This window comes from Ovis aries, chromosome 11 (genome assembly GCF_016772045.2).
Source record: "Ovis aries strain OAR_USU_Benz2616 breed Rambouillet chromosome 11, ARS-UI_Ramb_v3.0, whole genome shotgun sequence".
Classification (NCBI taxonomy): Eukaryota; Metazoa; Chordata; class Mammalia; order Artiodactyla; family Bovidae; genus Ovis; species Ovis aries.
The window spans coordinates 39341263-39353986 of NC_056064.1; the positions used below are offsets into that span (position 1 = coordinate 39341263).

At 49.5% G+C, this 12724-nt stretch overlaps 1 protein-coding gene across 2 annotated transcripts in view; it reads right to left on the bottom strand.

The window, feature by feature from the left end:
- Nucleotides 1-2149: 2149 nt before the first annotated feature.
- PLXDC1 (plexin domain containing 1) overlaps nucleotides 2150-12724 on the bottom strand; it is a 63473-nt gene continuing 52898 nt past the window's right edge. For both annotated transcript variants that reach the window (XM_004012833.4, XM_042255915.2), the window contains exons 12-14: nucleotides 7779-7814; nucleotides 4798-4958; nucleotides 2150-3462 (exon numbers count right to left, since the gene is read on the bottom strand). In XM_004012833.4, the coding sequence (XP_004012882.2) occupies nucleotides 3343-3462; nucleotides 4798-4958; nucleotides 7779-7814 (317 nt within the window). In that variant the 3' untranslated portion in view covers nucleotides 2150-3342. The remainder of the gene's footprint in view (nucleotides 3463-4797; nucleotides 4959-7778; nucleotides 7815-12724) is intronic.

Below are 12724 nucleotides of genomic sequence, written 5' to 3' on the forward strand. Positions count from 1 at the left end.
ATGTTTTTAGCAATTTTACATATATGTTTATGTGTGTTTGTATAAATGTATATACATACACAGAGGCTCCATTACACAGTAGAGTCCTGGCAAAACACACAAGTTTAAAAAATTGCTTCCATAGGCCCATCGAGAACCTCTAATAGTGACAAAAGGACATTTTCAACCTCAGGCTCCAGGCTGAGACCTGAAGACATGAAGAGGCAGTCTCCAGAGTCAAGGGCCTGCTGGGGTGAGTGGGTGATGACAACCTGATTAAGGCAGGAGGGAGATGGTGTGTTAATCCAGCTTGGAAACCCCATCTGCTCCACCTGGGCCATTCCTGGGTACTAGAATTGCTGGCTGGGCTTATATGCATTCATGTTCTAGAATCAGAAACCCCCAAGGACCTTATTGGACAAATCCACAAATGTAAGGGCAGCTGATTACAGGGGAATTAAGTTGTGCTCACACCCTGATCCAGGGATTCCCCCCTCATACTTGGCCTCTGCATTTTTCTTCTCTTTTTCTTTTGTGGCTTGGGAGATTTTAGTTCCCTGACCGGCCACCTCAGTGGAAGCAGAGTCCTAACCTCTGGACCACTAGCAGATTTCCTTCTCATTTTCTTGTTGGCTCTCTTAAGAGTTCTGATGTAAAACAGAGCCTCCCAGAGAGCTTCTGATTTCTGGGTACCACATGGACAGCTGTTTCACGGGATTCAAGCTTTCTGTCAGTGATGAGCTTTCATGGACCCGTTCAACCCCTCTCCAGCGGGCTCACTGTGAGGATGCCCAAAGGCACCACATAGGGAAGGATCTGCTGAGCACCTGCTCTCCTGGGTGATTTTGTTTGCCTGTGGGTCAGAGGGGACTGGAAGTCTGCAAGCTATCTGTGGGTTGATGGTGCACAAAAGTACTCCTTTGCTGGTTGACCATGAAACCGCTATGTCTCGTTTTGGTCATTCACTCTGCAGCTACCCGGTGAACCCCCTCTAAACCTTGGAGTTAAACTCTCGGGTCTGAGAGATGCTTGATCTCGTGAGAGAGCCTAAGGACAGGTGAGAACCAGCATTAATTCTGTGAGCTACTGGCTGTTTCTTGGGAGCGCTTTGTTTTGACTTGAGGCACTCTGCATGGCCAGGGACCTCTCTGAATGACACAGCTTTAGTTCTTTTTTGCTGTTAACAAACCAGGCTACTTTCTGACAAACAGCTCCGCTGCCCTCACCACTGTCATCCCAGGGGCCAGCGAGGCTTGCTCCGGCTGGCCCGAGGTATCTTGTGCTTTCTCTCTCCACCTGCAGTGTTTCTAGTAGAGGCCTCAGCACATCACTGCCCATTTTTTCATCCTCAGTCTTCTTTCCCTTCAGGAATCAGCCTGATCGGAAGAGCCCCCGTTAGGAAGAAGCGTGCTGGAGTTTGGGAGTGGGACCTGTGATGCTGTGCGCTGCATCTTGTCACAGCGGGAACTCCCTCACTGGCTGTTTTAGACACACAAAGGTCATAGATTCTCTGCTTGTCAGCCAAGGGCAAAAATCACCCTCCTGCCAGCCAGCAGTGCTGGAATCCCTGAGTATTTCAGTGCCTGGCTATGATTCTCTCATTAGGAGGGCTCTGTTTCATACCTTCAGAAGCTTGAAAAGAACTCTATTCTCTTTGTTGCATTATCCTTTTACTTTCTCAAATTTGGATACAGTTTCTCAAAATCATAGCTCTTCCTTGCCTGGCTTATGAAGGATACCTATGGAAAGCAGAGGTCCAGCATGTTTCCCACTCCAATGGTTATTAGCATTCTCACCAAGGATAAACCATGGAGCATCTGCAAGACCATCAGTCCAGTGTTCGTATGTGCCCGGTTATTTGCAGACCCCCTACCCCCCTTCAGGAGGCTTTGTATATAAACTTCTTTCTTTGGTAGCATGCTGGTGATATGCATAAAAGGACATGACTAAGGAGAGTGGAGGGCTTCCCAGGTGGCTCAGCGGTAAAGAATCTGCCTCCCAATGCAGGACACATGAGTTTGCTCCCTGGGTTGGGAAGATCCCCTGGAGAAGGAAATGGTAATAATAATAATCTAGGAAATTCCATGGGCACAGGAGCCTGGCAGGCTACAGTCCATGGGGTCACAGTCTGACACAGCTTAGTGACTAAACAACAACAAAGGACGGTGGAGACGATGATTTACTGTTTATTTGCTGCTGATATTTTTTACTTTGAATGAGGGTGAACTATAGGTTTTCATTTGAAATGCTCTTCAGAAGCAACACCAACTCATCTCTAGGGCAGAACTCACTTAAAACCAGATTAGGTTTGGGAGCCTAAACTCTCTGCCCCAAGAATTTCTGGCAGATATAGTCCTTCCTTCCCGCATCAGCTTCCTCTGTCCCAGTTGTTCTAGAGGTTTTGCTTTTCAACAGAATCCAACTGAAGTTCCCTGTTGGGTATGTTTCAAGAAGCTTCTCCCCACCTTATTTCTCTTTAATGGCTATAAAATTCCAGCTCAGAGGAGGCAAAGTATTGATCAGGCAGGCCCTGCCTTTGGAGGTACTGACTGGCACTGATGGAAGACCAGGCCAGTGAAGACAGTGGACACCCAAGCGTGCCACTGGAATGAGGAGCCCACCTGGTGGATGTGGCCGCGCACAGCACGGCTCACCTGGTGGGCTGGGCTGCCAATGGATAAAGCCCGTGACATGGGCCACACACATGTTCAATGCAGAAACTAACTGGTTCTCAGCAGACAGGGCAAGTTGGGGGAGCGAAGCCTAAAAATGCAATCTGCCCGCAAGTTCTCTCTCCTCTCCTTTGGCTTTCTTCGGATGCCAGCATGCCAATCAGTGTTTTGCCGAAAGCGCTGGGAGCAGCCGTACCTGTGTGTAACAGATGGTGAGAACTCCTTCTCCAGACTTCTAGACCACAGAAGCTCGGGCAAAATACGCTGAATCCATAGCCATGAGGACCCGCTCTTGAATCTATGGACCCTGGAATGCGGTGGCCACCATCAAGAGCTGGGTTCTCTTTGTCGTACACGGGGGCATTAGGCGATGGGGGCAGGGCATCTGTCCATCTCCAGGTGGGAAGGGACCTCTGAGGCAGCTCCAGAGCAGACCATTGAGAGACTCAGAACGGGAGACCCCTGGCACTGGTGATTGCTACTGGTTATTGTGGCTTTTCTGCCCCTGCTTCAATATCTGGGGTATGATGGCCAAACTGTAGTGCAGGCACCGCAGACCACGGGCTCGTTTTCCCAGCCAGTGTGTGTTCAGAGGAGGCCAAGAAAAGTCATTTCTCTGCTTTGCTTTGACTCATGTGTTTTGAGGTCCCTGGGTCTTCCTTTGTACCCTTCCAAGGGAGACCTGGCGCTCTCAGCACTGCTCCGCCTCCACGAAGCCCTCCTTCTCGTGCCCTGAGGGCTCAACCTCTGTGTAGGTGGAGTGGCTGGGGTGGTTGCGGAACTTCATGGCCGGCCAGTGGTGAGGTCTCCGCTGTAGGGGCACAGACGCAGAGTGAGTGGGCGCGATCCCACCCACTGGGGACCCTCCCCTCTTTCTCCCCTTCACCCAGGGGGAGAGCTCTGAGCACTTTTCAAGGGCTCTTAGGGGCTACTGTGTGTGAGCCAGGTGCAGTGTAGACCCCCTTCCCAGAAGGCTTCCGGCTGTGATCCTTGGCGCGCTGGGAAACCCGCCGGGAGCCTCAGGGGTTGGGAGGGAGGTCATCTGATGCTTTGCCATGTGGACTGCAGGACACAAGGTGAAAAACTCAGCAATACAGAGTGGAGCCCTAAGACTTCAGAAAGTGAGGGAATGGGTAAGAGACGGAATGATCTGGGAGGTTCTGGAAATGCCAAGATAACCCTCTAGACAGGACAGGTCCTGCATCAGAGGTGGGGAACTGAAGAAAACGCAGATTCCCAGGTCTCAGACCTTCCTGTCTGCATCCCTGTGGCTGGGGATCTGCAGGTTCCCCGGGTGAAACCAGGTAGGTCTTAGCCTTGGCAGGTCTTAGTGTTAACCTACTAATGACTGGTTAGAATTTGTAAGAAACAGGTGGCATTGAACCAGAGGGGAGGGAACCACCCAGGCCTCTGGATGATGAGGTCGAGGGGCATGTGACCCACGTGGAGGGTTGTGGACCTAGAGGCCACCCTGCTGTGGGATTCAGAGAGCTGGTCAGTCACCACGGGTGGGTGGTAGGCAGGGGCTCCTGAGCTCTGCGGCTCACAGTGAAGGAGCCCAGGCCTTGCTTCCCATGCTGCACGTCAGGCTGGCTCTTCTGAATTTCTGAGACATTCAAAACTGCAGTATCCTCAATGAAAGCTCCCAGACAGAACGACTCTTATGATTACTATGGCCTGTCAAATCTAATAGAAAAACGCACACAGCAGGCCAAAAGGCAAGACCTCAGTTTCATTATGGCTTTGGATAAGCCCCAGGCCTTGGAATTTCGGTGTGAGAAACCACAAATCATTGGGGATGGTCACATAACCACTCAAGGGCATGTGAGCCATCTGTGGTTTTCTCTTCTTCCTCTGGGGATGGTCACTGTTCTGATTCCACAAATGGTGGAGGCAAAGCAGAGGCCATTCGACAGGACAAGCAGGCCAGAGGAGTCTTGAGGGGCCAAGCCCTGGGGATTAGGGACTCAGAGAGTGCCTGCTAGTGGGAGATAAGCCCGGATGGAATTGATGAAGCCCCTCAAGTGGAAACAGGAGCCTGGTGTGAGGTGGGTGAGGGATGAAATAAGGAGAGATAGGGACTGAATGGCTGGGGAATGCTGACACAGATGGGGATGGCAGAGGGGCGGCCCCACCCCGCACGGACCTCGATGAAGAAGAGGGCAGCATTGGAGGTGGGGTGGCCATTGATGTAGATCCCAGCCAGGATGATGGAAGCCACCAGGAGGACGGCCAGCACAATGCCCACGATGGTGCCCAGGTGCAGAGGGGACCCCGTCGTCTTGGGGGCCAGGTTGTTCTGAAGGCCTGCGAAGAGACCATTAGGTCAGGGGATCGAGGAAGGGGGCACTGTGGAGTCCTGGGTTCTGACAAAGTCCCAGAGATGAAAGCTGACAGAACCTTCAGATCTACTTATCAAATACATGAAAGGGTGGATCGGGTGGAACTATAATGAGGGTGACATTAACTTTGTTCTTAGCACAATTTAGGTGGTTTCCCAAAAATCACTTAAAAGTTGCCCAAATGTCTCCTAGGGATCATAAAAGCTCTCTCTAATACCCATCCCATATAGGTCCTTTTAAGGAATTCACAAAGGGCATGTGATGGTTAAGAGATCTGATGGTTGTGGGGTCTGGAGTCTGGCTGTCTGGTTTCAAATACAGACTCTGCTACTTACTAGCTGTGTAATCTTGGGCATCTTATTTAACTTCTGTGTGTCTCGGTCATCATTTCTATAGAACAGGATAATAATGATAACTACCTGATAGGATTACGGTGAGGATTAAAATGAAATAATTCATGTTAACTGCTAAGGAGCACAGCCAGAGTCTCTGGGACAACTTCAATAAGTGTAGCTATTATGAGAGCAAAATGACCACATTTTTACCCGTCACTGTCCACTACCAGATTGTGACCTCCTGGAGGGCAGAGACAGTGTCTTATTCATCTCAGTGTCCTCAGCTCTTAGAAAAAATGGCAGACCCATCAGAGGAACTCAATAAAAGAAATGAACTAGGTCCTCTAAGGGCTAATAAGCCAGCAAACACTCTCTGAGAACATTGCAAGCGTTTGAAATACAGCCCAAGGAGAAGGCTGAATATTTTCCATAGACTATGGAGCTGGAAGCACATCCAGCCCAACCCTTTCTCGTACAGCTGAAGGAATGGAAATACAGAGAGGTAAAGGGATTCATCCAAGGACACAGTCAGTGCCAGTCACTAAGAAGCCTCAGTTCAGTTCAGTTCATTCACTCAGTCATGTCCGACTCTTTGAGACCCCATGGACTACAGCGCACCAGGCTGTCTATCACCAGCTCCTGGAGCTTGCTCAAACTCATGTTCATTGAGTTGGTGATGCTAAGAAGCCTAGTTCGCTAATATTACCTGCGGTGGCTTTTTGCTGCTTCTCCTTATATCCTAAAAGGATGTGGGGCTAATGACATAGAGAAGACAGAGGATCATGCGAGCAACAGAAATACTGAAGTCTGTTTTACTTCGCTGGTGGGTGTGATGGGAATCAACAAGGGGTGGGGATTTTTAATAAAATGTTGCATACGTCCAAAGTCATTGTGTTCCCCATCCCCTTTTCTCTTCAAGAGAAAAAAGCTTAGGAGAGAAACTACGCTGGGGCACTGCCAGGGTATCTGCCAAGAACTGGAGGAGTGGAGAGGACACACCCCAAGCTGGCCTCTCCTGACCAGGCCATCAGCCCACAGCCTTCAGTGGCCCTGATGATCTGAGGGCAGGGCTTGGGATGACGAGCACATGGTGTGGAATAAGGGGAACGAACGTGGCTCAGAGCCCCCTGCCTCCCCTCAGCCCAATGGACACAGATGCACTCTCACACCTGGTGCCCACAGATGACCAATGGCTCCATCTCTGGTGGGAGAAACCATCAAACTGTGCTGTGTTAACAGTCCCTCCTCTCCTGCTGGAGCCAGGTTAACAGTCTCCCAGCCCCTAGAGCTGGAAGGCTCTTCCATCTCCCCTTTGTGGTAGTTGCAGCAAGGGCTTAAGCTGGCTCTGAGCAAAGGCCAGGGGAGATGGCCGCCCTCGCCTCCACATCACCAGACTCCACATCACCAGAGAGGAAATTATTCCCCCAGGCAGTCCTGGTAGCAGGGACCCTACGTTCTTAAGCTGTGTAAAATTGTGGTGGACAACTTTTGTGTCCTCTCTGCCAACCCACGTTTGGAATCAAAGGCAACTTTGTTAGGGCAAACACTGATCAAAGCTGCCTGCCCTGGCCAGACCCCATAGTGCCCACTTGGATGAGTTATCTTAAACTCATGGTTCCGGTAAGGAACGTGGAACTAACAAGCTACCACCAACTGGCAGAATTCGGGAAAAGTCAAAAGGAGAGAGGAGACTCCAGTTCATGCACCCTACCAACCTCCCAGAATCCTGGCTGGCACCCATCTTGGCTGATGCACATTACACCAGGAAGGACCCTGAGGCAGAATGACTGGCCAGCAACAACCCAGAAACTAACACCATCACCATAAAACCAGAGACTGCAAAGCACATGGCAGAGCAATCCTCCTGAGTTCCCTTACCCTGCTGCCCTACCCCTGGGCTCCCCTTCCCAGTAAAATCTCTTGCTTTGTCAGCCCATGTGTCTCCACGGACAATTCATTTCAGAGTGTTAGACAAGAGCTCACTCTCGGGCCCTGGAAGGGGTCCCCTTCCTGCAACAACTTTAACGAGACAATCTACTCTCCACCCATCATTGGTTGGGAGGCCCCTTGGGGACAGAGGCCAGGGCCACAGGTCCATGGCCATGCCTGCCCTAGCTCAGCCTCTCCTCTGCTTCTCACTCCTTTCAGGGCAGTGAATACTCAAGAGCACTGTGGTCAGAAGAACTGCAGGAGGTTCCCGCCTGAGATGAGAAATGTCTAGATGTAGATTTGCTTTTTCAGCCTAGGAAGTGTGTGCCCGGAAGCCCCCGCCCACGTCCCGCACCTTCCCACTGAGCAGGAGGTTGGAGAAGCCCAGGCTGCTGCTGTTTCCCCCTCCCCCACTCAGGGAGTAAAAGCAAAGAGGCCAGGTGAAGGCTGTACCACCCTCTTGGGGGCTGAGTCCAAGAGGCAGCGCAGTGATGAAGAGGGGCAGGTGTCTCTGTACTCACCGTCTCCTCCTGCGTAGGGGTTCACCTTGGTGTCGTCTTCAAACGGAAAGGAGAGAAGGTGCAAGGTTAGCAGAATCACAATGGCCTTTGTCCCGTTGGATTGGATTGGATGAGACTTTAGGGAGGTTCAGTTCAGCCCTTCATTCTGAAGGCTAGGAAACTGAAGCCCAGAGAGGGGAGGTGACTTGCTCAAAGTCACACAGCAGTCTAAAGGTCAAAGGCCACAGACAAGCCAACTTTCCCCAGTGTTCATTCGTTCAACAAATACTGAGTGTCTGCTGGGAGGTGAGCCCAGGGAGTAAGTACTGTGATAGATGTGATCTCTGCCCTCAGGGAAGTCATGGGGTGGGGGTGGGAGGTGGGGAATGGAGGGACGATGAAAATTGTCCACACAAAGGCAGTCAAAAAGGCAGGATGAGACGTGGGGCTGAGACACAGTCCCAAATAGACGGTGGGGCAAAGGCTGGAGTCAGCAAGAACTTGGCCAGTAGAGGCATAAAAAGCAGTTCAGTGCAGCTGGAGGGCAGACAGGCTGTGAGCAGGGGGTGATGAGAGTGAGTGAGGCTGGGGGTGGGGGTGGACAGCGGCCTGGAAAGCCAAATTCAGGGCCTTTCACAGTATCCTAAGGGGCAGCAGGAAGGGGAGGAAGGATTTGAGGTGGGTGTGTGTGAGTCACAAGATCAAATCTGCTTGAAGACCCCCAGGGTACAATGTGGGAGACAGATTTCCAGGCCAGCACACCCCCTCTACACCTCAAGGAGTGTACCCTGCAGCCTCCTAAATAAGTTCCAATGGTTGACCCTTCCTGTGGTTCTTTCCCACAGATTCCTGTGGGGAAAGGACAGCAAAAATCTCCACGTCAGGAGAATGTTCTAGATGACTAGAGATTACTGCTTCAAGCATCAAACATTAAACGAGTGGAACCTTGCACAATGTAGGACCTGCAACCTGCTCTGCGTCCCTTCTCCCCCTCCACTGTTCTCCTCATTCAAAGCGGAGCTCCCACTGACTCCCCTTTGATCACAGATGTTCAAGACCCTTGGCAGTTTGTCCCAGTCTTCTCTTCTGTCACTCGGGCCAACTCAATAGCACTTGTTACAGTGGGTGTAACAAGTTACGCAAGGCTCTCCAGACCTCAGGGTCTTCTCAGATCTCTGAGTCGCTGCATATTCTGTTCCTCCTACAGGACATGCCCTTCCTCCCCTTCACCACTCCTCTTTCAAAAGTCCCGCTCCTGAAATGCCTCTTGCAGGGCTGAGGCTAGGGTGACACAAGTGAAACAGGGTCTGATTCTGTCTTTTTAAAAATGTTTTGATATTTTGTTTACTGTGATTCTTGGCATTACTTTTGATTTTTGCAAATATTGCATGAAAAGATTATTTCTCTTAATTATTGCTTTTGTGTGTGCATGTCTGTGTGTGTGTGTGTCTCCTTAACTTTTGTATCTGCATTGAGTGTGTCACTTATCTCAGCCTAGTCCTGGTCCCAGCCCTGTCACTTCCCAGAGGATAGATGGGTGTGTCCTCCCCCGTGTCCCATGCCATGTGATCTGTTTCTGGAGCATCTTGGGTCCCCTTGTTTCCATAGACTATGAGCCTCTCAGCAACCAACCATTTTACGCTCCCAGTACCTGAATATAACACCTGGTTCTGCTATGCGTTTCCAATAAATCTTCAAATATCAAAAAATCACAGTAGACAGTAGAAGAACAAACTATAAGAAAATTTAAAAATAGTACCCCATAGAGGAAAGGGGCTTCCCTGGTGGCTCAGACAGTAAAGAATCTGCCTACAAAGGAGACCCTAGTTCGATCCCTGGGTTGGGAAGATCCCCTGGAAAAGGGAATGGCAACCCACTCCTCTTTCCTCCAGTATTCTTGCCTGGGAAATCCCATGGACAGACGAGCCTGGCAGGCTACAGCTTATGGGGTCACAAAGAGCTGGACACGACTAAGCAACTAACACTTTCACTTCACTTTCACAGGGAAAATGGGGAATAGAATGGAGGAAGAAAACAAGAAACTAAGCTTCTTTGGATATAGTTGCTTTTGTAGATTTGACTTTGGAATCATTTAACTGTTTATCATGTATTGTCATCGTTGTTGAGTCGCCAAGTCGTGTCCGACTCTTTGCGACCCCATGGACTGCAGCACATCAGGCCTCCCTGTCCCCTCACTACTCCTGGAGGTTGCCCAAGTTCAAGTCCATTGAATCAGCGAGGCTATTCAGTGATGCTATTTCATCCTCTGCTGCTCTCTTCCCCTTTTGCCTTCGATCTTTCCCAGCATCAAGGTCTTTTCCAATGAGTTGACTGTTCACATCAGGTAAGTTAAATTCAGAAAGTTAAGAATCTGCCTGATAATGCAGCAGATATGGGTTTGTTCTATGGTCTGGGAAGATCCCCCTGGCTGTGGAGGAGCAACTGTGAACCACAACTAATGAGCCTGCACTCCAGAGCCCAGGAGCCACAGCTACTCAGCCCGTGTGCTGCAACTTAACGAAGCCCACCTCCTGGAATCAGTGCTCTGCAGCAGGAGAAGCCGTCACAACGAGAAGCGGCAGCTAGAGAAAAGCCTGCGCAGCAACGAAGGCCCAGCAGGGTCAAAAATAAATGAACAAAATTATAGAAACACCCTAAAAATGCAAAGTAAAACAAAACAGAGAATTGTTGACTTATAATAGAAAGGTACGTTTTCTTCAGGAATTGCAATACACAAGGTATTTATATATGCCTCTGAATCTGTTTTTTTTTACTACAAGTTAAAAATGATGAATTGATTACTCGAAATTGACCAAAGTAATCCTAAACATGATTGGATGAATTAACTTGATTTTTTGAATCAACTTGTTTTGAATCTAGACCATTGGAAATACATTGTAGCCCAAGCCACATGTAGTCTTGATAGACAAAGACACCTGCAGCCAGTCCCTCCCACAAGATGACTAAAGGTGACCATGCTGTGCCCACAGCAGCTTCTCTTCCCCTCACTGAGGGCTGGGTCCCAGATGCTGCCTTGCTAGGGGTCCACGGAATGCACACTCGTTCCCTAATTAACAGACTGTGGTCCAGGCCCATGAAAACCCACAGAGTGAAGAAATGTGTGTGATGTCTACTGAATAAGTGGTCATTTTCCTGTGGTTAGCAGTCACTTCTTGCTGCTACCAACATGTTCTGTTCAGCTGCTCATCAGATGAGTCCTTAGACTGCACAGATATTCCGGGTCAGTGCCTGTCTATCCTTAACGATAAAATGCATAGATTTTGTGGCAGCTGCTCGCCACTCTGAGGTCATTCTGGTTCATTTAAGTGAGCAGCATTTAAGTAAGTAGCTTAAAATCCAGCTCCCACACTTCCTGCTTCCCTGGCCCTTTCTGCTTTTCTGGCTGGCTGTCCACGGATCTGCTCTGCTGCCCCTGTCCCCCTGGCTGAAGTGCTCTATCCCCTTCGTTCACAGCACCTTCCTGGACCCTGAGCACATCATCTCCCTGTGTAGGCTGTAATAACACAGACAGGGGGTGACCCAAACCTGTCCCTCCAGACACCTTGAGAGTTTGTTGCGGGGACAAGTCCTTGTCACATTTTTTTCTTATAAAGGCAACTTGCTAATCTTTGTTACCTCCTCCAGGACTGGAAGGCCATAGAGCCATAATTGTCCTTACTCTAATTAATGTTTCCCATGTGGAATTTTAATTACATGGACACATTCCTGGCTTTTCACAGGTTTGTCATAGATAGCTGTTCCTTCTATTCCTGCTTTCTGGAGAGTTTTTATCATAAATGGATGTTGAATTTTGTCAAAGGCCTTCTGCATCTATTGAGATAATCATACACTTGATCCTTCCTGGTTCTGTACTTTTCTAAGAATTTTGTCCATTTCTTCCACTGTCCATTTTATTGGCATACAACTGCTGACAGTAGTCTCTTATGATCCTTTGTGATCTCCATTTCATTTCTCTTAATTTTTATTTTTATCCTTTCAAAGAACAGACTAGTTCTGTTGACTACTAAACACTGCCTGTATTGAGATGCAGCTCAATTTTTGAACTAAAATAGGAAGACATATGGACGCTCAACATCACTGCACCAGTCAGAATGGCTGCGATCCAAAATCTGCAAGCAATAAAATGCTGCATGACCCAGGCTGGGGCATAACCCCACATATGTCCATCAGCCAGTGGATGGGAATCAGTTCACTGGAGCCAATTATACAGGGACCACAGTATACTAACACTAGGAAGATGCAGGACCCTGACAGGAGACACACACACTCGACATAATACTACTGCCAGTCTAACGGGATGCAGCACTGGGTGATCACGGACAGCCCTTCATGGCAGTAGCCCGGGACTAAAGGAGAATAATTCCAAGACAGGGCTTGAAGCCAACCTCCAGATGCCAGACATTGGGCTCTCTCCATGCCCGCTGTAGCCACTCCTCTGGGCTCAGGCACCGTGGCTCACCCAGACATAAGCCCCTGAGAGAAAGGCTGGGTTCTCACCTCTCAGACTGAGCCCCCAGTAGCACATAGGGTTAACTCAAGGGTGGCTGGCCAGGGGGCTCTTTTAAGTGGTGTTTCCTTTAACTGGAAGGTCACCCCTGAACTCCATTATAATTCCTGAGGGCAAGGTCTCCTCTTGCCCCTTTTTCATGTAATGTATTGAATCTCCCGCTTCACTGCTCACCCTTCACTATTCTCCCACCCACTGAACCCGTGAAGACCCTTCTCTATTCCTTTCAACACTGATAAAGGCAGTGGGCTTGAGCGAGCCAGACTGCTGCTTTGGGAACCAGATGAGACCCGATGCCACATTTTCCTGGCTGTGTGATTTTGGGTAAGCCCATCAACCTCTCGTAGCCATAGTGTCTCCTCTGTAAACTGGGGATCAAAGAGCATCAAAGTTCAGGATAGTTAGGAGGATTGAGTATTGATGGATACACAGTGTCAGC